Here is a 26,608-nt window from a genome sequence, read left to right as displayed (position 1 = left end):
GTGTCCAAATAAATGTATATACACATTTTGAATAATTATAAAGGCAGTATTTATTAAAATACATTTCATTTTCAAAAGTGAGCTATCAGCTGTTAAAGTATGTATACATTTTGGGGGGACACCCTGAATAGATGGAGGGAGAGTAAGAGAGAACGCAGGAGCACGCCCAGAGGCAGCCTTGCTCTTAAACAGAAGAGCTGGACTATGAATGGTCCAGCTATGGTTAGCATCTCTTTCCAAAGACACTAGGAAGGAATCGAGTGTAGGGCTGAAGGTCAGTGACGCTTAGGAAAACCTGCTCTTGGAAGCCAGAAGAATGAGGAAGAAGCATTTCCCAACACACACTCCTTAGGACAAGTAATCTTTCACAACACGGAATAAAACACCCACCCACCACATTGCCTGCTATCACTCTCCATACCAGAGTGATTTACCACTTCCCTCTGTCCACCTGGGCCCTTCAGAAAGTTCTGGAATATGAATTCCTACTCGATTCACCCCCCTTAAAAAGTCACACAACCTCCCCATGAGCAATCAGTTGAAGGCCCTTAGGATGCTCGGAAATGTGACCGCCTCGCCCCACTCCCACCAGCCCAGTGGTGACAGCTCTTTCACCCTCATCCTCACCTTCCTATTGACTGTTTCTCACCACCTCTCTCTCTTTTCCTTTTAATATCCAGTAGCTCCAGCAAACCTGCCAACAGGACAGTTGCCAAGGAAGGGCCCGTGCCTGGGGCAGCCCAGCCGGTTGGCCATCAGATACCAGCTTCCAGACCCCAAACTTCCGTCAGAGGTTCCGAGGACCATGGGCCCAGCCCGCCCCCCACCGCGGGCGCCCGGCCCCAGCATGCTGGGCCCCTCGGCTGGCAGCCAGGCCCAGGAAAGCAGCCTCCCGCTCTGACCCAAGGCCTCGTCCACGACCCCCTCAGTGGGACTCGTGGTTTAGAAGACAATGCCAGTCCCGGTCCTCAGAAGACGTCAGAAGACATCAGAACGGAGGTGCTGGCCAAGGAAATTGTCCACCAAGACAAATCTCTGGCAGACATTTTGGACCCCGACTCCAGGCTGAAGACCACCATGGACCTGATGGAGGGTTTGTTTCCTTGCGATGGGAACTTGCTGCAGGAAAATGGCGTCAAGAGGAAGGCCATGCAGAGAGCCGTCAGCTGCCCAGGACACGAAGGCAAGAGGTAGGTCCCTGGTAATGTCCCCAAGCACACTTACAAGTGAACTCCACCCACGGGTGATAAATCTGGGTCTACTTACCTGATCTTGTCCTGTTTCCAACAATCCTGACCTAAGAGTGATAGTCCCTGTCAGCTTTCGGGGAATGGCTCTGAGGTGTAGGAGGTGGGACAGACTGGCCTTGAGTTACCAGGCACTTGTCCAACAATAAAAAATAATCCTATATAATAAAAGGCTAATATGAAAATTGTCCCCTAGACTGGGAGTTCATCCAGGAGTTCGACCAGGGGGCGGGGCTGGTGGGCCAACTGCCCCAGGTCCCTCCCCCCAGCCTGCCCCGCCCCCAATCGGCCCCCTCCCCCCTATCAGGGGCAGGGCTGGATGGCCAACCTCCCACGTCCCCTCCCCACAAGCCAGCCCAATCGGGTGGACCTGCCAGACCCCACCTGTGCATGAATTCGTGCACCGGGCCTCTAGTAACAGTAGTAATAGTCTTAATACTTATTGTTCATGTTCTTTGTGTCAAATGCATTCATTTCTTTATATAAACATCATCTTGTTTAATCTTCACAAGAACCTTCTGAGATAGCTACCAGTTTGATCTCCATTTTACAAGTGAGGACATTGAAGCCCTCCCATTCTCCATCACTCACCTTTACAGAGAGCCCCACAGAGGGCAGTGCTGAGGGGGATAGAAGTGGTGAACATGGTAGAGCACACTCCCTGCAAGGCAGAACTGAATGGGTCTTTGTAAAAAGGATGAGAGTCTAGAGACATCGATTTATATACCACACTGACATTCACCTTTGAAGAGTTAGGGTGAATGCTCGTATTCTAAGAATCAAGGAAGGTCTGACTGGAACACACCCGTGGTTTTGTTCAGCCTCTGAGCCTCTGCCCCTGAAGCTCCCTGAGCCACACATGTTACAGCCCCATAACCTGTGCCAGCGCCCAGCCCCAGGGGGCAAAGGGACCGTGAGCAGTCTTTGTTTCATTCTTTTGATTTTTCCTGGGTTATTGAATATCTTCTTGCATGTTTGATTTCCTTAAAGTACTGCTATGGGAAAGATTTAGAGTAGTTTTATTTTCTTTTTAGTTTCTAGTGAAAACTGAATTGACAGATTGGAACTCCACAGTTAGTTCTTCCAGACTAAATAAACAGAGAGCATTTCATCTAAAGTTGGATGTGCATTTTAGAAATTTCCAAATGACCTCACTAAATTACAAGAATGCCATATTTTGTTGGGAGTGGGGAGAAAGAAAGAGTTATGTAGTACTTACGAGCTCTTCGATATCAGAGGCTTTCCTAATACAAGGCCTGAACACTAGTCCCCTTGCCCATCCCTTCTTCTTCAGATTTGTCAGAAACAAATTGAGGTGAAGTTGACTTACCTAGGGTCATGTATTTGGCAAACATTTACTGAGCACCTACAGTATGCAAGACAATGCACTGGGTATCAGGAGGGGCCCAAAGATGAATGTTTGTGGGTGTGCCAGTTAGCTCCCCATGAATGGTTGTGGTAGGTCAAAACGAGGGGCTTCTAGTCACTTCATTCTGTCCTCTGACCACTTGCTGCAGATAGATCAGTGTGACGTATAAGTACATCCTTAGCATTTCCTAGCGTTATTATTGAGAACCTATGTTCTCAGTCATTCTAGAAGTGAAATGGTCCTGTAGCTGTTGCAGGAGGAATTTCAAAGGATGGCATGTGCCATCTTCTGGTGGGAATGAGCATTGCTCTGTTGTGGGTGAGGCTGCAAATATCTACTGTGAGGTTTAGTCATCAAATAAATGCATGAGAAGCCCATTTTAATGTCATGAATATATCTGGGCAGCAAGGGAGACATATCAAACCTTTTTCCTATTTTTTCAATTAACTGGATTAGATGTAATTATACTGCTTAGAGCAGTGGTTCTCAACCTTCTGGCCCTTTAAATACAGTTCCTCATCTTGTGACCCAACCATAAAATTATTTGCGTTGCTACTTCATAACTGTAATGTTGCTACTGTTATGAATCGTAATGTAAATATCTGATATGCAGGATGATCTTAGGTGACCCCTGTGAAAGGGTTGTTCGACCGCCAAAGGGGTCGCGACCCACAGGTTGAGAACCACTGGCTTAGAAGAATAGTCCCATCAAGCAGGAAACTAGTAAAAAAGACTTTTATGGGTTTTTTTATTCCACAGTAAAATGATGGTCTAGATGTTATGTAATGTCATAGGATTGAACAGTTGAAATACCTCTTTGAGAGAGAACAACCTGCTTCCATAGAGTCATTTATTCAGTGGGAAGTCTGAAAGGCAGCTTAATCTATACTAATAAAAGGGTAATATGCTAATTAGACCGGGTCAACCAGACATCTTCCGGATGTCTGACTTCTTTCTGGACAAAGCCACGATGGTGGGGGCAGAGGCAGTTAGGGGCAATCAGGTCAGCAGGGGAGCAAGCAGTTAGGGGCGATCAGGCTGGCAGGGGAGGGCAGTTTGGGGCCATCAGGCAGGCAGGCAGGCAGGGGAGCAGTTAGGGAGTGATCAGGCAGGCTGAGGTGGTTAGGGGTGATCAGGCAGGCGAGCAGTTAGGAGCCAGCAGTTTCAGATTGTAAGAGGGATGTCCGACTGCCGGTTTAGGCAGGGATCAGGCCTAAACTGGCAGTCGGACACCCCCCGAAGGGTCCCAGTTTGGAGAGGGTGCAGGCCAGGCTGAAGGACCCTCTCTTCCCACCCCCTACCCCCTCGCCCCCCCGCATGAATTTCGTGCACTGGGCCTCTAGTTATAGTAAAACAGAGAACACTAGGTATCAGGTTTCTCAGCTCCTCATTTGTTCCCCAGCCTTGAAAACCCCTGCTGTGAAATCAGTGAGTAGATTTCACACCTTATATTCATTGACCAGCAAGCTCCACATTTCTGGGGTTTATATAGGATGTCAGGCTTAGGGAGAAGGAATATTGACAAATGTCCAAATAACAATTATAGTATGCATCAGAAGGATAGTGGGAACCCTGGAAGAGTAGGAAGTAACTTAAAATCTAAGATATGCACAATAGCCTTAAAATACTTTCACAGCGATTGAGTCCTGGCTCCCCACTGTCTTTCTGTGAAATGGGGAGTCAATATCCTTCTTATATTTATCACAAAAGGAAAACCATGCAGAGAGGTAAATGACTTGCCCAGAGTCATCTGGCAAGTCCGCAGGCCTGATCCCCACTCCTCCCTTCCCAGTACTGCCTTTGGTGGTTTTCATCCCAAGTTTGCCTGGATTCAGGAGCTCTACCCATGATTATCACTTATTAGTAAGTATCCACTAGTTAGTTCATCCTAATTTCTAGGAAGTAATGGAACAGGATTTTTTTTACACATTTCTGAATGGAGAGACCTGGTGAAATGAAGCTTCTGGTATGTGCTGTGTATGGCTCTACTTTTTGTTCTTTATGACGCAGGAGTGAAGAGAAGGAAGCAGTGGGCATGTTGGTCAACTGCCCTGCCTACTACAGCGTGTCGGCTCCCAAGGCTGAGCTTCTGAACAAAATCAAACATATGCCAGAAGAGATGAGTGAGGAAGAGGAGCAGGTGGATGTCAATGAAAAGAAGGTAAAGAATTGGGACCTGTGTTTTGTTTTCCCCAGAAAGCTAGTCAGGGTCCCGGCAGGGTTACTCAGTAATGCCCCTTAGGGCAAGAGGGAAAGGGGCCTGTCACATCACCAGTGGAGCCCAAACCATCATTGGCCTCCGGACTTGCATGGCACTCTGAGCAATTTCCTCACAGCCCCCCTGTCATTTTCACTTTTATAAATGACAAAAGTGAAGGTTAGTGGCTATTAGTTATTTCCTAAAGGTCTTATAGCTGGGACTAGACCCCAGGTCCCCTGCCTCCTAGTCCAGCACAGAGACCACAGCATTGTTCTCGAGACCCATGGAATTTTCACTCATGATTCATGCGCAAAAGGAAAACTAGAAAATCTAGAAATTTTAAGGAGAGAGTGGATCATCAAAAGACACTTTGGAAAAGGGAATGTTAATCTTTAAATTCCCCAGCTCTCTTTGCCATACCCCAGTGAAGAATAACTTGAAAGCACAGCATTGGAATTTAGCATTTGATACTCTTACGGAAATGTTCATTGCTAAGCGTTTTTAAAATGACCATGCTGCTGCTGTCTTCCCCGAGCCACGGAGATCTAAGCTCGCCTGTGCCTACAGGGGAGAAGTTCCTGCCGCTCCACTTTCCCTGCAGCCCAGAGGGCTGCCCGGCCCTGTGCTTACAGCCCGCCCGCGGCTCAGGCCTGCGTGCTGAAAGGACTCTTTGTTAAGGCTTGCCTCTTGCTGAGTCTGGAATGTAAATGGTTCAGTGGTACCAATTCTAGGAGAAACTCTCTCATGTGATTCCATTCACTTATTTTAGAATATGTGTCCTAAGCCCTCATGTTTATGTATTGGAAGGAGACCACAGGATACAGACCCTGGGAGCAGGAAGTTATGGGGCAGGAAGTCTTAGGGGTTTAGAAGCACCTCCTTCAGTGGTTTTCTCCCTCCTGCTCCAGCTCAGGGGGCTCAGCGCCAGGGCTGACTTGCTGATGTAGCCACTGTGGTAACACACTCTCTCCCTGCCCACGGTTTTCCCTTTTAAACATCTGCTTCATAGCACACCTCATATCCCTATCTCAGTGCTGCTGAGCGCCCCCATTGCATGGGTCCTCTGAGCGCGGGAACACACCTAGCTCTGTTCTATGTTTATCCCAGAGAGGGAGCTACATAAACCCTATTACAGGTATCAAGCTGCCATGACATCTTTCAATAATGGAACATTTTACTTTTCTTATTTTTTTCATGTAGATATACCCTGCTCTACAACAGCAGTGTGGCATATTATTCATTGCTTTGCCCTCCACATCTCAATTTTATTTTTAACCTCTTTGTCATCACTTTATTATCACCCTCTCATTCTGAGGATTATGTGGCACAAAGTATTTTTGGACTGAGTATATGAAGGAAGAGAGGATTATTCCTCATGGGAAATAACATCAGATGCCATTTATTGAGTACTTCCTATATTCTACGTGTGAGGGGGTGTTTTTGTTGTTTTTTTGGTGTGTTTTTTTTTAACATACCGCTGTATTTATTTTCACAAAACTGGATCGTCACATTTTCTACTGAAGTAATCGAAATGAGTCAGACAAGAGGAGATGGGGGCATTCAGGACAAAGGAAGTGGGGTGGGAAAAGACCTAGAGGTGTGGAAAAGCATAAGGAGGGTGTGTCTTGAAGAAAGGAACTTCTGGTAGCTTGGTATTTTGGAATATAAAACAAAGTGACTAGCCCACCTGGATGAGCATCATTCTATGAACCAGTGGGGTCATGGTTCAATTCTCAGGGCACATGCCCAGGGTTTGGGCTGAATCATCAGTAGGGGGCGTGCAGGAAGCAGCTGATCAATGATTCTCTCTAATCATGGATGTTTCTATCTCTCCCTCTCCCTTACTCTCCAAAATCAATAAAAACATTTTTAAAAAAGTGACTAAATTAGAAATGGCCAAATTTAGAAAATAAAGGAGGGCCACATACAGCAGGAGATGAGGCTGGGAGGATCCACTGGAGCCACCTCATGATCACCAGGGGCTTTGGTGTGAAATGCTGAAGGGTTCAATTTCTGCCTTCAGCAATGGAGAAACCTTGGAGAGTTTTTTGTTTGTTTTGATGAACTACAAGTTTATGAATGTGTAATGGAATTTTTGTGAGTGGTACTTACATTTGCATATCTGACTTGTAAAGAGAAAATATGTGAACGTGACATGAAGTTGAAGGCATCTATTAAAACGTTCAGCATACAGTTGAAAGTGCAGTTTTCCTGATGTACAAGCTTTCTAACAATGATTTTCAAAAATGACACATGGTCAGTATTCACTCCCCAAGACTGTTCTGAGGCAGAGGGTAGCCTTTCACCAACTTTTGCGAAGTAGAAATTTGTTGCCCAATATTCCAAAGTTATTAATATCCTAAGGTGCATCTCTAGGCATGAAACTCACCAAAAATCAGTGGAAACTAGAGTCCTGATTTATTAATGTTTGTTAAATTGAAATCGGCAGTTTAAATTAATTCCATTTTAATATATTTTCTATTTATATATCCAGCCTAGATGATGAATTATAATATTCCAAGTAAATATAAGTGTTACTTAAAATATGAAACACTTTCATTGTCTGAACTTCTGACATACATAAATACTAAAGACAGTTTGATACCAACTCCTTAGCTAAACCCTGCCATATCTATTGGCAAAAATCTGCTTGAGCAGAGCCCATGATTCTCGACTCTGAGGGCAAAAGACTTTGGCTTAGAGACTTAGTGGAAAATTTTAAAAGGCAAAAAGAATCTGTTGTTCCCTGGAATTGGCTTTCCCCAAGAGATCATTAGTGACCCAGATGGTTCTCCGCTGCCCTTTCCGTTCCTCCTCCTCCAGTCTTGAAGTCCCAACCTTCCCTCTGCTTTGTCTTCCTTTCAGCCTGAAAAACTTGCCCTCGCATTTCTTTAGAATAGGTCTGCTGGTGACACATTCTTTCAGTTTTTCATCTAAGAATTCCGCTGTCGCTCCTGAAGGGTATTTTCACAGGGATTCTGGGCTGCCTGTTCCTTTTCTTTAGCATTTTAGAATTGTTGCTGCACTTTCTTGTTTCCACGGTCTCTGGTGAGAAATGCCGTCATGTAAATACTCGTTCCTCTCATACGCAATGTGTTGTTTTTCTCTGGCTACTTTAAAATTTTTCTTCTTTATTTTTGATTTTCAGTAGTTTGATTATGATGTGGGTGGGCCTGATTTTTTTTGGTTTATCCTGTTTGGGTTTGCTGAGCTTCTTGATTACATAAATGTATGTCTTTCACCAAATGTAGGACGTTTGCAGCTGTTATGTCTTCAAATATGTTTTGTGCGCTGATCTTCCTCTTCTCTTTTTGGGACTCCGGTGACATGACACAAATGTTAGACCTTCTGGTATAGTCCCACAAGTCCCTGAAGCTCCGGGTTTGTTGTTGTTGTTGTTGTTGTTCAGTCTGTTTTTTTTGTCACTTCTTCTGGTTGGATAATTTGTTAGTCTATCTTCAAACTCACTGACTTGCCTGTCTCCATTCTGCGAGTGATTTCTTTTTTTAATTTCAAATATAGTTTTCAATACTAAAATTTCTATTCAGTTAGCAAAGAAATAGACACGATAAGAAACTGAGAACTTCTACCTTTTCATTTCACGGGTGCTTGCTTTTGTCATGGAGCATCATTATAAAAAGTATTTTAAAGGCTTTGGTAATAATCCCAACATTGGGGTTATTCTTGGTGTTAGTGCCTCTTGAGTATCTCCCCCTGAATTGCTCACATTTCATCCGTTCTTTTTATATTGGGTGATTTTGTATTGTATTCTGCACATTTTGAGTATTATGCTGTGGGACTCTGGGTTCTGTTAAAATCTCCTGGAAAATGTTGACTACAAGTTGTAGCCCCCCTCTGGGTGGTGGTTCAGAGACTTGGCTGTGTCCCACACTTGAACCATTCAGGGCTAGCCTGGGACTTGGGCAGTTATTTCAATCGCGTTCCATTCTCAAAGTCTTTGCAGTGCCTCTGTGGGTCTGTCCCACACACATGCAGCTTAGGTCAGTTCTGCACAGAATAGGGGATCTTTTCCAGCTCTCTACTGTTCAGTGCCCCACCCCCACCCCCACCCCACTCTCTGGCTCCCAGCAGCCCATTTTCCTGGGGCATCTGGCCAGAAAGACACATTCTCATGGTTATATAGAAAGATAAGTTCTAGCAACAAGTATAGCAACCTGAGCGCTGTACCATTCTGCACTGCTGGGACCGCCCTCAAAAGAGGAAGAAAAAAGGTGGTGAGGATTCCCCTCATGCTCTTTGGATCACGGATCCTTTTCCCAGTTGCTCTGACAGAGACAAGGGTTTTCTCTTGGAGTTTAAATGCAGGAGCCTCCCCTGCACAGTGCATGCAGCTCTGTTTACGTGGAGTCACCTGTGGTGGGGGCAGGGCGAGGAAAAAAAGAGAGAAGGGATTTCGAAACAGGAAATCCCCCCACTCTTGAGCTCACAACAGCCCGTTTCTCGTCCTCTGGTTTTAAAGGCAGGGCTTTTCCTGGAGTTTTTGCCACCACACTGTTTGTGTAGTTCTGCCTGGGGGCTATTCTCAGGTCAGAGCTCGTACATAAACTCACCCCATTATGGATATACTTCAAGGCTGGCTGCCCTCCGGGTCACTGCCATAGTTCACTTCACTGAGCCCACTTCCGAGCCTAGGACAGCCTAGGACGTTGCTGCAGTAAGCAGGGAGAGAGGCCTCAGGGGGTTATGCCATCTTGGCCAGCATCGCAAGTCACCACCTCGCCCCCCCCCCCCCAGGTTTATCAGCAGGGAGATCTGCATTGCAGCGGCTGTGTGAGGACATGGGGACACACACACACACACACACACACCGTTTATCAGCAGGGAGATCTGCATTGCAGCAGCTGTGTGAGGACATGGGGACACACACACACACACACACACACCGTTTATCAGCAGGGAGATCTGCATTGCAGCAGCTGTGTGAGGAGGAAGAGAGGGCGGTAGGGAGGGTGTCACAGCTGTCCAGGGAGTGACGGCACAGGTCTAAGGGCAACACAGTAGAAGCAGTGAGAAACAGATGGATTAAAGAAAAAAAAGTAAAATAGAACCGGTACCAGATTAGATGTGAAGCATGGAAGAGAGGCGAGGGCCGAGGATGACTCCCACGTTCCTGGCCAAGGTTGAGTGTCACGACTGAAACAGGAAAAGCAGGAAGGTCATTTAAGGAGGGAGGAGAAGGAGCTTAGTTGAATTTAAAGAAATACTGTTTCTTGTGTATCAGAGATTCCCGATACCGAGAGACCATGCTAAGTAGATGGGACAGCTTTCTGGCACCAGCCTTCCCGAAGGAAATGGTGAGGAGCCGCTCTTGACAGAGGACCTCTGTATGGCAGTCGGGTGCCCTGGGCCTTTCTGCTCCGATGGTCACACCACAGGAGAGAGGCTTGATTCCACTGCTGTCACTGGACATATACGGCCCCTGACATCTCTGGGTGAACTTCAGCTAAGAAAACAGCCCGGGGCTGCTGCCTGGCTCCTCCCTAGCTTTTCCTAGCAGGCCCTGAATTCGCTGCCCCTGAGCCCCGCCCCATGGCTAGGAGTCCTGAATTACTCATTTGAGAGGAAGACAGTCAATCAGCAGAGGTCAACTGTGTCTACATGACATATTGGCAACACTGTCAGCACAAGTTCTCGGAACAGAAGGTGAAGCTGGGGGGTGGGGTGGGAGACCTTGAGTATGCCCCTAGAGCAGCGGGGGGAACCTTTTTTCTGCAGAGGGCCACTTGGATATTTATTACACCACTAGAGGCCCAGCGCACGAAGATTCGTGCGAGAATAGGCCTTCCTTCCCCTGGCTGCGGGCACCACCTTCACTCCGGCCTGGAGCCGCCTTCCACCTCTCGCCTTGTCACGTCAATTTGCATATTCCCCTCTTATTGGCTGTGGGTGCTGCCATCTTTATAGCGAAGTGATGTTTAATTTGCATGTTACTCTTTTATTAAATAGGATTTCCCATACAAAATTAGCAACTTAAAAATTAGCCTGCTGTATTTGGTCAAACATTTAATTAACTCAGCCCTAAGGCCTTACCAGGGCCAGACCAAATGATTCCATGGGTCCTATCGTGGCCTGGATGCCCCCCACCCCTGCCCTAGAGGCATCTCCCTAAAATGAGTAGCATGTGCTCTTCAAAACGTTGCCTAATGTTAATGATAGCACACTCACACAAATAGCCAGCGTTTATTTGATGGGAGCTTCATAATATTCCTATCGGCTATTTTAATGCAGTGATGAAAAGCCTGAACGCCAAGCCAGAGGGCCTGGGTCTAAGCCTGGCTCTAGCACTTTATAGCCACATGAGCTTGGGCAAGTTAAATAAGTAAAACCTGGATAATAACAGTATCTATCCCATCCGGTGGTTGGGGGTGGCAATGGACTAGTAAAACACTTAAACAGTGCCTGGCACAGAGGAGTTCAGTGCGGAAACATTACTTGTTACTAGTTTTAGACAGGTCTTATTATCCCCCTGCTGTGGTGAGATGAGCAGGCTCAGACCCAGGAGGTCAGTCGACGCCTGATGGTGAGTTTTCTGTCACAGCCGGTCTCCTGACTCCTGGTCCGTGTTTTCCCTAGTGCAGGAAGGAGATGGGACAGGGCCCAGTAGGGTTGCTGTGCACAGATGGTGAAGAGGAAGGGAGGGCCTGCTAAACTATGTTTAGAGAAAGAACCCTTATAAATAGCACCTCACACAGGTCGAGGTAAGTTTATACCAGATGAGAAGTGGATAAATGCCAGTGATTTTGCAAATCGGTAGCTCCCAAGAGACTAGTATGTTGTTGTTGTGTGTTTTAAAAAAAAAAAACAAAAAAAAAAACACCCAAAAGACCTCTTCTCTCTCTCCAGTGAATTCTGCAGGAAGTCGGTAGGTTTTTTTGGAAGAGATCTATCTGCTGGCAAAGAAATGGCTATTTAGTATAGCCAGCTTTCCCTTGCTGCCTTCAGTTACTCAAATCCCTTTTAACTGCGTTTTAAAATCCAAATGTCCATATTTTAAGGGCGTGGTAAAATTAAAAAATTCAAATACCATTCAAATATATGCAACATTTGGGCCACAAGTGACTGAGTCAACTGCTTAGTATACTTGTATTAGCATATATGGCCGAGCTGTTGCTATATCATATTACGTCCCAGCAAACAGCTTTCAGAAATCACAGCGCCACAGAATGTGTATTGGTCCTCCCCAAAGAAGCCTTCATGGACACTCCTAGGCCTTTTCATCTCGTTCTGCTCTTACTCATACCATGAAGTCTGGAGTTCACAGCTCTGAGTGCGTACAGCTCGGCCCAGCATTGATGCCTTTGAAAACCAAAGCAGTGAATGAGACTGCTGAGCCTGATCGCAGATGGCTGATCAGCTGTGTCAGTTTCTTTGGCCCGTCCTTGCCCACTGAGCTCTGCTTACTCGGTGGCTACCCCTTCAGCACGAGAATATTTCAAGGACAGTATAGCCTGACTTAGATTGAAAGAGCCTGAAAAAGGTGGGAAGCCAAGTTCAGGAGAAACACAGAGGAATAATTCTTGCTTGTCTTCACCACTCACCCCTACATGTGAGGACACACTTATTCTTACTGGTTTCTGCTTATTTGCAAATTAAAAAATTAGCACACTGTCCCTTAAAATATCAGCGACAGAGCCATAATGAGAATTTTTTAATGATATGAATTAAATTATTAATAAAAGTGCTTTGAGTTCCTTCACACAATATTAATTTCAAAGGAAGTAATATAAGGAAAAACCAGAGGCTTTTATCTTTTCTTTCCACTATTTAGTTCGTTAAAAGCCTTTTTTGAGACTATACTTCTCAAGATGAGGTTGAAATGAATTGCAAAACAGTTGAATAAGCAGGAGGCCTTTCCTTTGGTTGGAGTGAGAGAAACATTGCTGCTCAGTTAACTACCTCTTGGGACTTGGGTGTAACCTGGTTTTCTCTTGGAAAGTATCAGCCAGTGGCATTCAGAGTGACAAGCCTAGGAAATGCAAGCTAAGAGGTTAAAGAATCCTGGCCTGACTTCATGTCCATGTCAGGGTCTCAGTCATCTATCCGGAAAGCAGGAATGAGGACATTTGACTCAGCCTAACCCTGACCGGCGGGACTGTGGGGAGTGGTGGTAGCAGGCAGTGCTTACTTCCCCACTGCTTTCCATCCGTGTCCTTGCTGTTCTCATCACAGGACCTGACATCACAGAGCAGGAGCACAGCATCCTGCTGGGAGGTTTGCTGGAGGTACCTATCAGGTTGTCTTGCAGGCAAATACCATAGCTACCAGCCAGAATTGTTTTTTGGAAAACAATGAGTTTTCTAGGAGACTATAAGGAAAGTTAAGCAATTAACACTAAGCAATATTCTTTCCCACCTGCATTTTTCTGGGCTGAGACTCTTTAGTTGAATAATGTAACATCCATATCTATATGTATAAAAGCCTAAGTGACTGTCCGACCGGTAGCTATGACATGCAATGACCACCAGGAGGAAAACGCTTAATGCAGGAGCTGCCAAGCTGCAGTGACTTGGCAGCAGTGGTTCTCGGGTGACGCACCTGGAACCAGAGAGGAGGGAGCCCAATTCTGGGATTCGTCACCCGAGAACTTCCCTCTCTCAATCCAGGACCCCTCGGGAGATGTCAGAGAGCCGGCTTCAGCCAGGTTTCAGCTCGATCCCTGTAGGCCAGGCCGAGGGACCCCACCGGTGCACGAATCCGTGCACTGGGCCTCTAGTATACACTTAGTTTTCCATCACTAAAATTGTCTTTTGCATTGACTTTGTCTTAACGAAATAGCTTGAGGAATTCTGAGATTATAACCCATGATGAGAGGGTACAGCAGATAGGAATGTTTTTTAATCCTTACCTGAGGATATGTTTATTGATTTGAGAGAGAGAGGAAAGGGGAGAGAGAGAGAAAAATAGATCAGTTGCTCCCCAACCAGGAATCAAACCTGCAAGCTTTTTGGTGTACAGGATAATGCTCCAACCAATTGAGACCCCTGGTCAGGGCCAAATGATATTTAATTACCCTTCAGCCCTGGGATTAGGCATGTTGAGAAGACAATAGGATGTCACCCAGAACTTGGACATTTCAAGAACATTATGAACCTGACTTAGGATTGAAGTATATCTCATGGTCCAACTCCAAGATGGGCAGATTGTATAGAAATAAATATTCCCCTTTATCATTGTGATTATTGTATCCTCTGATGCTGAGGTTGAAGCAATGATACCAAAAGTCATCCGTACCCTTTAATTCTGCTGGTCAAAACTATTTCTATTTTTTCCCTTCCTTTTTTAAAAAATATGTTTTTATTGATTTCAGAGAGGAAGGGAGAAGGAGAGAGATAGAAACATCAGTGATGAGAGGGAATCATTGATCAGTTGCCTCCTGCATACCCCATACTGGGGATTGAGCCCACAACCTGGGCATGTGCCCTGACCAGGAATCGAACCATGACCTGCTGGTTTATAGGTCGACACTCAACCACTGAGCCATGCCAGTCAGGCCTTTCCCTTCTTTTAAAATGAAGATTTACTCTGACATAGAAATTGTGACTATTTTGTACCAAGTTTCCAACTGAAGCTACACCACACACCACACACACACACACACACACACACACACACACACTGAGCTGGAACCTTTTTAATGACAAAGAAATAGGTTTTAATCCCAAAAGATTATGTCCTTTTTCCATCTGGCTACCTCAGGCTAAGAGAAAAGTAAAAGAATCAAAAGCCATGGAGTTTAATTTCTCTTGCCTCAAAGAAATAGTAGACACTTCATATAAATGAAGTCAAGCTTGTAACCACTAAGACCTTTACTTTATCCCTTCAATTAAATATATTGGCTATTTGTGTAATTCTGTTTTATATATGTAGCAATTAAGGTGGCAAATTACATGGCTCTAATAAATGGAGACAGTGAGGGGTGCAATGGAAAGGACAAGGAACTGAATTCTGGTAACGGTCTCGTGTGCATATCCTATATAATAAAAGACTAATATGCAAATAAACCGAACGGTGTGATAGCTGAACAACCACATAACCAGTCACTATGATGTGTGCTGACCACCGGGGGCACGCACAGAACAGGGCAGGCATCGGCAGCAGGGGGCAGAGCATGGAACATGGCAGGCATCAGCCACGGCAGGATGGTGGAGCAGGTGAGCAGAAATGCCAGACCAAGGCAGGGGCACTGGTCACTGTCATTGGGGCAAGCCTCTGGGTGTTACTGAAAATTCTTTGCTCCCACGTGCTGCAGTCCCACCTGGCGCTTGCACCCGCTGCCAACACCGGAGCCACCACTCACACCCGCTGCTGGCGCCCAGTGCCAGCCCCGATAACTCAGCACTGTCAGCAGGTGCGAGTGGCGGGCTGCCGGCCCCGATCACCCCTCCGGGCTTCTCCACCCTGCTCCTGAGGGGCAATTGGGGCCAGCAGTCACCTCTCGCACCTGCTACCGGTGATGTCCCTGCTTGTACCCACTGCTGGCACAGGCCCCACTCACACCTGCAGCTGGAGCCGTTGCGAGCAGCAGCTGCTGGCCCCAATCACCCCTGAGGGCTTCTCCACCTCCCCCTGCTCCTGAGGGGCAATCAGGGCAGTCCCAATCGCTCTGCGCCATCAGCGGGTGTGAGTGGGACTGGCACTGTCAGCGTGTGGGTGCAGCGGTGGTGGGAGCAAGGCTTCCAGCAGACGGAACTGGGTCCATGGCGGGAGGGGCCGGGCGGGGATGCGGAGGATGGGCTGAGACCCGCCCCTGTGCCCACCACAGACTCGGGGCTCACAGTTCCTTTCAAGGAGCACAAGTTCATGAACTGGGCTCCTAGTTTATCATGATTGCCCACGAGAGCCCCTAAAGTCAGGCTGGTTGTGTTCAAAGCTGCCCCACCTACTGGTACATGTGTCAGACCTCACTTCACCTCCCTGAGTCTTTAGTTTCCTCACCTATTGTATGTGGATAAAATAGTGTTTACTACAAAATTGTTGGGAAGAATAAATGAGATAATCTGTGTACAGTGTCTCATAGTGTCTAGCATGTAGTCATTGCTCTATAAATGGTATCTGTGGTTAATATTCAACTCAACTCTGTGATCTTGGACAAGTCCCGTAATCCTTTGACTCTTGGCTTCACTATTTGTAAAACAAGGATATTTACCCTACCTGCTTCTGGATGGTATTGTTGTGAGGATCAAATGAGATTATGTCTTTTAAAAAACTTTTAAAAGTAAGTATTTAATAAACCAGTTGCGAAGTCAGAGCTGTACAGAGCATAACACTGTTGGAAAACATTAAGAGGCAATGTGTGTGTTGGCCTGTGAGGATTCATAGGCTCCAAGAAGACAGCTGTGGATATTCAGGGAAAGGAAGGAGTCTTGTGCCCTCACGTTGCGGGGCAGGCCATATAAAGTGGGGACCTTCAGGTGAGTGAGCCTTGAAGAAAAGACAGGATGTGGTTGGCTAACCTTTGCCGTGGGTCTCCTCTGTGGTTCCAGGCCGAGCTGATTGGAAGCCTCACCCACAAGCTTGAGACTCTGCAGGAAGCCAAGGGGAGCCTGCTAATGGACATCAAGCTCAATAACGCCTTGGGAGAAGAGGTGGAGGCTTTGATCAGTGAGCTCTGCAAGCCCAACGAGTTTGACAAGTACAAGATGTTCATCGGGGACCTGGACAAGGTGGTCAGCCTGCTGCTCTCCCTCTCAGGGCGCCTGGCCCGCGTGGAGAACGCCCTCAGCGGTCTTGGTGAAGATGCCAGTAAAGAAGAAAGGGTAGGTGGCCTAGCAATTCCATTCAACACGTTTTCCCTCTGAGCCCATGTACACAGAGAAGCACAGTAAGACACGGTCCCTTCTCGCAAGAAGGTGACAGTCTACTTGGGGCAGGGAGGAAGTCCGAAGTATAAATAACCGGGAAACGGAGAAGGCACGTTCCCTGCCAAGATGTAAAGCTGATCCTGCAGGCTCAGGGAACACTTAGGAGGGTGAAAACACAGGTGCCAGGGTTTCTTTCCTTCCTTTCTAATGGGGGTTGACCTTGGAAAAAGAGAGAGGGACAACAGAACTTTGGGGGATGAGGAGAGGGCGTAGGAACATGAGCTTACACCCCAGGGAATCTGCAGTTCACCTGGAGGCTGCAAGCCCTCGGGGAGGATGCACCAAGTGTCTCCACCACACCCATTCCTGGAAGGAAGAGGACAGGTGATGACAGTGGTGCTGATCCTGGATCAACTTCTAGTGCTTCCTCGGTGAGGCACTGTGGGCTGACACTCTCTATGTGCAGTCTCATGGAGTGAATGGCAGAGCCAGGACAGGAGTCCTGCTGCAGACCCCAGGTTTTATTCACCTCATTGAACTTACTCCATTGCCACAGAGCATTCTTCATCTACTCATCTGTGCAACACATGTCTGCTGGGTGTCTAGCAAATGCCACTGACTGCTCTGGGCACTTGGGATATACCTTAGAACAAAACAGACAGATCCCTGCTCTCAGGGAACTAACTTACCAAGGGAAGTCAGACAATAAACGTAGCTATAATGTGTACACACGCACAAGCAAAGTGGTAAATGCTCCAGCCATTAGGATGCTCCCTTGCTCTCTGGCTCCTCCTCCTATCTACAGCTCTCTCTGTCTTTTAATGCTATCAGGGATTTCCTAATTATTTCTCCTAGTGAGTGTGTGTGTGTGTGTGTGTGTGTGTGTACTTTTTTTTTTTTTTAAAGGAAAGATGTCTTTTTTCCAAGAGATTAGAAAAAGTCCAGATGGTAAGCATTTGGGACTGTGACTGCGTATCCAGAAACTTTCTGCAGCTCCACTCCAGTGGGTGCCCTCCTCCTGGAAGTGTGCTGAGCCTGAGCTGCCTCTGCTGGGAACTAATAGTGTCTGCCTCAGAAGGCTTTCCTTTCCTCCTTCCTCCCACTCAGCAAACAGCGAACGAGACCCTGTACTGTGTCAGGTGCTGTGTGTGCTAGGCATGAACCCTGGCAACAACACGGGCCCCGCCCTGCAGGAACTCGCCAGGAGTGAGGAAAACCAGTATGGAAGCAGCAGATGGATCCAGTATGCTGCAGCACAGCAATCAAGGCAGAGCCCAGAAACACTTCTCAGCGGGTGGGGTGAGGCGGGGAAAGACTTCACGCAAGTGATGCTTAACAGTCTAGATACCGTGGTCGGCAAACCGCGGCTCTTTGGCCCCTTGAGTGTGGCTCTTCCACAAAATACCACGTGCAGACGCGCACATACAGTGCGATTGAAACTTCGTGGCCCATGCGCAGAAGTCGGTATTTTGTGGAAGAGCCGGTATTTTGTGGAAGAGCCACACTCAAGGGGCCAAAGAGCCGCATGTGGCTCGTGAGCCGCCGTTTGCCGACCACTGGGAAGAATTTCATATTTGTAAGCAGAGTAAGAATGGAAAGGCTTCATGATTTAGAAGGAATATCATAGACCAAGTAAAGAAAGACCATGGCATCTTCAAAAACTGTTTTACATATGGTTGTTATGTCTAGAACATAAAGTGATAACTTGGTTCATTTTTTAAAATAGTGAATTACTGAAAATAGAAAAATATGTAGTCAGGGATTGGACAAGAAGTAGATCCCCAATTTTTTTTATTTGATAGCTCTATTTAAAGGGGCATTCGGAACACCAAAGAAATCAAACAATTCAATTTTAAAAATGAGCAAAGGACCTGAATAGACATTCTCCAAAGAGGACATACAGATGGCCAATAGACATATGAAAAGATGCTCAACCTCACTAATAATCAGAGAAATGCAAATCAAAACTACAATGAGAGATAATCTCACACCTGGCAGATGGCTATCATCAATATGGCGAGGATGTGTAGAAAAGGGAAACTTTGTACATTTTTGTGGGATTGTAAATTGATGCAGCCACTATGGAAAGTAATACGTAGGTTCCTTAAAAAAATTAAAAGTAGAACTACATATGACCCAGCCATTCCACTTCTGTGTGTTTATCCAAAGAAATCCAAAACAATTCAAAAGATATATGCACCTCTATCTTCATTGCAGTATTATTTACACAATCGCCAAGACAGAGAAACAACCTAAGAGTCCATCAAAAGACAACTGAATAAAGTAGATGTGGTACATATATACAACAGATGTTACTGTAGTCTAACATACAATAGCCATTAGAAGGAATACAATCTTGCCATCTGTGACAACATGGATGGACCTAGAGGGTATTGTGCCAAGTGAAATAAGAGAAAGACAAATACCACATGATTTTACTTAATATGTGGAATCCAATAAACAAAATAAATAACAAAAAAGAGGTATCATTGAAGGCATGGGAAGGATTAATGGCAACCAAGAAGAAAGAATGAAGCTCCCTGGCCCCTAGAGCCAGCATCAGAGGGGAAGCCATTACTACCTCTAGATCTGGAGGAGCAACAGGAAGGGGTCCTCATCAGAGCTGTAGCTGTGGCTATCCTGCAGCACTGAGGCCTTGGGGAAAGAATGCAACCACCACCACCTGGCAGAGACGGAGCCAGGGATAAATACAAATACCCCCTTGCTTTCTCCTCCAATCTCTCCCCATGACTCCTCTTGGCCAAACCCAGAAGGCAAGGGAGCCCAGTTGATGCAGCCACAGAGCAGCGCTGAGGAGTGTGGGTCTGGAGGGGTAAGCAGTATCCAGTGCAGAAAATAGTTACACAGACCTTACGTGTCATGCTGTAGGCTCTGGACTCTTTAACCTATTGGCCAAGGAGAGCTATAAACTAATGTTATGACTTAATCAGCCTGGGAGGGGTGAGAATGATGTTTACAGCTGGGAGACTTATTGTAATAGTCTAGCAAGAAGGCTCCAGGCCATTAATTTGGGCAGTTGTAATGGGGTTAGAGAATGAGTTTGAATTAGCAGGTGTGTTACAAGAGAGGGCGGTTAGAACAGAAAGTAGTTTCCTGTTTGACAAGTTGGGTGGGTGCTGCAGATATCTGAGATAGGAATACTGGAGCAGATCTCAGGGAGAGAAGTTGTTCTACAGTCGAATTCAACTCAACACTTAATGCACACATACACTCTCAAATACAAGTAAGTGCTTGCTCACCAGCAAAATACTACATCAATATTAGTTTTTGTAATGATCAGTCTTTGTTAAGAAACTATAAAACTACCAATAGGAATGAGAAAAGGAGTAATACGTGTTTCACTAAGTGCCAAATTCAGGATAATAGTTGCCAAAGGGGCGGGAAGGAAAGATGGGGACTGGGATAAGTATGTGTAAGGCTTCAACTGAACCTAACTTTAATCGAAAGCAAATATGAAAAGTGTTCATGGTGAGATTTGGCACTGTTAATGATGGGTACACAGGTATTACATCATTCTCTATGAATTTCCGGTGTTTAACATATTTTCTTTTTTTTAAGGTGAGGAGAGATTTTCACTTTTTAACTTATATCTCTACAGTATTTTGAAAAGTGCCTTCATTCAAAATCAGGGAGGAGGGTTTTAGGTGTGTTTTTCTGATTAGGTGCAAGAAGTCTATGAAAATGGAGATACTTGTAAGACAAATCTATAATTTTGCACTTTTCCCCCTAAACATTATTATGTTAAGATAGGCTAGTTTGAGGAAAATTAGGACAAAGACACACAAGCCTTTCATCACCCTACATAAGCTAATTTGTATTGAGGTATATATTTAAATAATCTGTTTCTTCATTTTCATTTTAATATTTCTCAATCACTTTGGCCTGAAAAGTCTGAATGATTAATTATAAAATTTTTAAAAATGTTCATGACATTCATTGTATGTCAGCATGATGAGTAAAAATCAACACACACACATACATATTAAAATGTTTCATAACGTACATTATCCCTAAAGATAGCATGTTACCTTACCATTCAGTTTGTATAAGAAACTCTCAGATTACCACAGACTTCTAGGCCCCACCCCCCAGTAGGTGAAATAGGGCCTGAAGTCTGCATTTGTAACAGATTCCCGGGTTAGCTGCTGCTGGTCCACACTTGGAAAACCACTATCAATAGAAATGTTTGATGTTTGGCCTTTTCAATTTTTTTATTGTTGTAAACTACACATAAAACTAGCCATCTTAGCCATTTTAAAAGTACCCAATTCAGTAATATTTTATACATTCATATTGTTGTGCATCCATTTCCAGAACTCGGTCATCTTGCAAAACAAACTCTGCTCATTAAACCGTAATTCCCCATTTCCGCACCTCCTAGTCCCTGGCAGCCATCATCCTACTTTTTGTCTCCACGATTTTTACTTTCCTAAGAACCTCATCTAAGTGAGATTATTGACTGTGCTTTTCAGTACACAAGCCCAAAGTCAAGTCTTTACCCCAGTCAGTTTAAGGGCATCTCCCTCAAAGCTGCCACATGGCTTCACAAGTTAGAGAACCAGGGGTACCCCATCGAAGGGTAATGAGCTGATTTTCAAAAACATAATCTCCTTAATTCAGAGTGATCATTGGAAGAGAAGCTGCACATTGCAGTCCTGTGGAAGGTTGTCTTTGTGGGCAGTCTGGCTCTGCCCTGCCGTCCCCTCGCCCTTAGCTCATCTGCTCGTTTTGCCCCGGCAGAGCTCTCTCAACGAGAAGAGGAAGGTCCTGGCGGGGCAGCACGAGGATGCCCGGGAGCTCAAGGAGAACCTGGACCGGAGGGAGCGCGTGGTGCTGGACATCCTGGGCAATTACCTTTCGGAGGAACAGCTCCAGGATTACCAGCATTTTGTGAAAATGAAGTCAACACTCCTCATTGAGCAGCGAAAGCTGGACGACAAGATCAAACTGGGCCAGGAGCAGGTCAAGTGCCTGCTGGAGAGTCTCCCCGCGGATTTCGTCCCCAAGGCGGGCACCCTGGCGCTGCCCCCGGACCTCACGAGTGAAATGGCTCCCGTGGGCGGGTGTCTTCCCAGTGGTGTTTCCCCAGCGGTAACCTCTCCGCTCTAACCTCTTCTAAAGCGCCCAACCGAAAGATCACCCTTTCTTTCAACACTATTTAATCTGAAAAATGTTGCAGTACAAACCACTGTTTAAACTCTATGGGTTTGGGGGGGGTTTCTGGATAAAAGGAAAATATTCTATCCAGGAAAAAGCCTGTATTTTTCTTCTCACCCTTCATGATTGATCTGAGAGCTTGAATGCTGCTGAGAACTTAGCCCTTTCTATTGTTACTTTGCAATAGAAAGAAAATTAATGAAACTGTGAGAACTGATTGGAGGGTGTTTGATTATTTCGTTTCCGACAGGCTTAGGCAGCAGGGATCAGTGTGTGTCGCCCTCAGGAATGTACCCACCGTGACCTGCCTTTGTGTGGGCCATGCATCCTGACCACAGGTACAAGGACTCACTAGTGAAGGGTCTGCAACATAAAAGCCTTAAAGAAAAACACACACAGCAGAAAATTGTAAAGCCTTGAACATTGTTATTTATATTTTTAAAAATGAAAAGGATCATTATGTCTGTTTGCTAACCACTTATTTGATTCTGTTTTGTGGTGGACGTAGACAATTATGTTGTTGGAGCTTTGTATTTTGTGAAAACCTTAATGAAATGAAGAATCCCAAAGACAGTCCCATGGAGTGTGGAGACTTGTTTTTTCTTAAACTCTTGACTTGTCTGCTTTATTTTTACAAACACGAGGGGACCTCCTGTGCTTGTGTTAAACCGAGTCCTGGGGAACCCAGGTCCCACTGCTGCCCGTCCTCGCCACTCTACTCCTGCCACAGGAGCACACACCTCCAGGAAGGCAGCTTCCAGCAGTAAGGTTACCGCATCACTTCCTAGGGCTGCCTGTCATCACTGGTGGGGAGATAAAACCGTATCTTACTAACGAGGCCAGCAACTCACCAGCCTGTATGACAAGAGGAAGGTCAGCTACCAAGACAATTCAAAACAATTCACGCAGTCATGCACAGGATTTGGGCTCACCATAGCCTGTGTAGTGAGATAGATTATCAGGTTGTTTTAATGATGCTGTTTTTTAAAGTTTGGGGCTTTATTTCATGTCAAACCTACCAACCACCATTAACAATTCCCTCAGCATCTGAAGATTTATTTTGCACTTAGATGCTTCAATAACTTTATAGAGGATACTCAAGAGCCCAGTGGTAAGGCTGTTAAAACTGGAACCATGGGAGGAGGCCAGGGCCAGAGGCCTGGCTGTGTTGACAGCCGCTGTAGATGGCAACAGATTAACACTGCAGGTGATGCATCCTAGGCTGTGCTTTAGTTGTTTGTTTCCATATGTGCCTGAACTGTGGCTGGTGGCTCCCTCTGCTCATTTGGGCTGCAAGTACACTGGCAGCCAGTCCTAGAGAATCAGAGTCAGTCCTAGAGAATCAGAGAGTAAAATTTTCCTTAGTATATTTAATCACTGGATGAATTTTACCTTCTGGTTTAAAATTTCTAAACTGTAGTTTTGGTCCCCAATATAGATGTCGTGAGTGATGAAACTGGCTCGTGTATTCCTACTTCATTCTATAAATTCCTCTCTAATCTACACAGGGAAAACAGCTGCACTTCTTGCTAAAACATCAATTTTGCCATTGCCTTACACAGTGGGTTGAACAGGAGACATTTAATGGGAAGAATGATTAGGTTCTGGTAAAGGAGTGCTAGGGCGTGTAAGGCATTTGACATGACACCCTGCATCCCAAGGAGACTGCCTAAGGAAAGACTTGGACAGGGGCCTCTGCCACGGCTGAGTTTAGACCTTCCCACAGACGTTCCTTGATCTGCCCAGGCCAGCGCTGGTCTCAGTGCCTGGGCAAGCAGAAAGCAACCCCCCAGAGTGCAAACGGTGCATTCGGCAACCAACCGCGGGGATCTGCACAGGTAGTGGGGGCCTGCAGAAGGTGACTGCTCAGTGGAAACCCTTGGAGTTGCAGGTGATCTTTGCTTAGCGAACAGGTGTTGGCAGCTGCCTTTGGGGCACTTATGCAAACGAATCCATCAGGGTGTGGGTTTCTAGTCTGCAGAACTGAGAGGAGGTTGTCTCCTACCGGGAACCTGTGCTCGGGGCAGAACTCCCTCAGACTCCACACACCCACAGCATTCCCGCACCAGGCAGCAGCCAGAACAGCAAGATAGTCCTTCCCTCCCTCTGGCCCCTCTCGCGCCCTCTACTGAGAAAGCTTCACGTGCTCACTACAAAGGAGAAATAGTGAAGGGCAAATGTGGGGCTAAGAGGCACTAATTGATAAATGGCACAGATTTATGCTACTAGATTATTACTCTGGCATTATCTTCTGGTATCATAAAGATTTTGTAGTTGCTGATTCTATAAGAACAAGTTCTCGGACAATAAGGAAAAAAATAGTGTCTATCAAACATACAACTTGCTGCCGAAACTGGTTTGGCTCAGTGGATAGAGCGTTGGCCTGCGGACTGAAAGTTCCCAGGTTCGATTCCGGTCAAGGGCATGTACCTTGGTTGTGGGCACATCCCCAGTAGGAGATGTGCACGAGGCAGTTGATCGATGTTTCTCTCTCATCAATGTTTCTAGCTCTCTATCTCTCTCCCTTCCTCTCTGTAAAAAAATCAATAAAATATATTTTTAAAAAAAACAAAACATACAACTTACTTATGAAACAGGAATTTTGAGGGTGAAAAAGACAGGTTTTAGGAAACTGGAGAAATTTTGGAAATTGAGGGGACCATAGAGGAAGCACAGGGCTGCAGAGCAACAGAGGTATATTTCCATAGAATAGGGGAGTTGAAAAGATGCAACAGGCACATTTCCATAGAATGAGGGCACTGGGAACAGCAAAAGGTCTATATTTACAAAATAAAGGGAAAGAAGCCCTTCATCCAGAAGGAGAAGAAGAAAGCCCAAAGGGATTAGGGAAACAATAAGGAAGGAGTGGGGGAGAACCTCACCTGTCCCGTGTCCCATGTGAGGTTGGACCTTTGAGCCCAGGAGTTACTGTAGTAACCAGTCCAAGGGAATGGTGACCAATCAGAGGGAATATCAAGACACCAAGATCTGCAGCCTTTATAAGCCGTAGGGAAAAGGAACTCCGTGGGACCTTTTCCCCCTCCCCACATGGGAGTCGTTCTGTGGGACTCTTTCCCCTCCCCACGTGGGAGTCTGTACTTGTTCTTCAATAAATCTCCACCTTTGCTATACCACCCTCTGTCTGTGGATTCACTTACATCTCTTGAGAGTGTCAAGAAGAAAGCAGTTTCTTAAATGTGCTTCATACACTCACATTCCTCAGAATACCTAAAGCAATAGATTTAGGCTGAGGCCTGTGTAAGAGCATGTACAAGTTTCCTATCTCCCATCTCTCTGCCTAGCTCTGCCTCCACCTCTCTGTCTCTTGCTGTGTCTCCACGTGTACTAGTATACTATCTGTCTCCTTGTGTGCGCTTTTCTCTTTCTCAAACTTTACATCTGTCGTCTTCCTGTTCTTTCATTACCCAGATGATTCCAAATATATTCTTTATATTATTCGGGGAGTGGGGAGTCTTACAAAGGATAAAATGGGAATAAATAAAGAACTAGAAGGAAAGATCTGTGAGTAAAATCTAGAATATATGTGTGTTTTTAATTTGGGGGAAAATTAAAAATGTTACCTCATTTAAGCTACACAAGGGAGATATCTAAAGGAAGATTTGGCACTGTTTAAATATGCATAGGAGTACATGAGAGCTATGCAGTTCCCCTCTTTAACCAGAACAGAATACAGGAATTGACTTTGTTTATGGGGATAGGAATTGAGCTGAAAAAGAAGACATAACCCAGTGAAGGCTCACATACATTGGAATAAGAACTTAAAAATATGGATCTCCCCTCCTGGTAATTAAAAGAGAAAAAAGAGAGAAATGGTATGAAATGGCGTGGAAGCAGGTTAGTGAAAAGGCAGAAGGTAGACAGCCCTTCCAGCGATGAGGAAAATAGACATTTTTTTTTTTGGGGGGGGGGGGGAGGGGGAGACCAGCAGCCTGACTCTGTACCTAGTTAATTAGTATTCCTAATGCACATTCCTGTTAGCCTATAGTCTAGTAGTCACTGCCCCTTCCTTAATTATCTGGTCTTCAAAGACCTGTTTACCGAAATACTCACATTTTACAGAGGCCATAAACCGTGAACAATACACAACCCCCAGAGGGGGTTATCAGAGCTGGCGCCAGACCCCCATCCCAATACATGGGGCTTTTTGCAAAGCCTGTGAAAGGTCTGGATGTCTGATCCTTATTTGGGGGACAAAGAAACCAAAGGGTATAAAGAGAAAGCTTCCTCCATATTGGTTTGCTCAGAATTTGGTAACAGGCTCCCCTGAGTCACGGTACTAGTACATCCGGAAATAAATGGGTGTTTCCTGTATCTCCAGGTACCCCTGTGTATATTTCGGTCACCTGGTAAATTCTATTAACACCAGGACTAGGGTTCTGTGAAAGTAGAGAAGCAGAAAATGAACTTTAGCTTGCGCTTATAAATAGACATTTTCCTAACTTACTCAAAGGGTTTAGTAATGAGTTTAATAATAAACTTGGTTTAATGATGCATCACTGGATATGTTTTATGTCATTATTTAAAACTTTAATCTAACTTAACACTCTGAATAAACATATATTTTCACATTGAGAATGCAAGTACTTTTCTTCCTCCACTTTTTTCCTTTCTTTAAAAAAAATTGTATTCCCTGACCTTTTCTACAAATCTCCCTGAAGACTTGTTCTTGAACAATAAATTTTGAAGATGGTAGAACAGGGTTTAAGAACAAATTGTATGGCCTTCTTGCAAATGTCAATTAAAAGCTAAGGAATAATGTGCTTAGGAAAAA

The 26,608-nt window shown here is 45.4% G+C and overlaps 1 protein-coding gene across 2 annotated transcripts in view; it reads left to right on the top strand.

Moving 5' to 3' along the window:
- SHROOM3 (shroom family member 3) overlaps nt 1-22,424 on the top strand; it is a gene marked incomplete at its 5' end in the record, with an annotated part of 281,625 nt that extends 259,201 nt beyond the window's left edge. Inside the window, 4 exons of one of the 2 annotated variants that reach the window (XM_081100888.1) lie at nt 684-1,190; nt 4,627-4,777; nt 16,321-16,593; nt 21,400-22,424. In XM_081100888.1, coding sequence (XP_080957014.1) covers nt 684-1,190; nt 4,627-4,777; nt 16,321-16,593; nt 21,400-21,768 — 1,300 coding nt within the window. In that variant the 3' untranslated portion in view covers nt 21,769-22,424. Of the gene's footprint in view, nt 1-680; nt 1,191-4,626; nt 4,778-16,320; nt 16,594-21,399 lie in introns of both variants that reach the window. The other variant, XM_081100887.1, reaches the window with a different exon arrangement.
- Nucleotides 22,425-26,608: the final 4,184 nt, after the last annotated feature.

This window comes from Myotis nattereri (genome assembly GCF_964212035.1).
Source record: "Myotis nattereri genome assembly, chromosome: 1".
NCBI classification, from domain to species: domain Eukaryota; kingdom Metazoa; phylum Chordata; class Mammalia; order Chiroptera; family Vespertilionidae; genus Myotis; species Myotis nattereri.
This window is presented reverse-complemented; position numbering and strand designations above follow the sequence as displayed.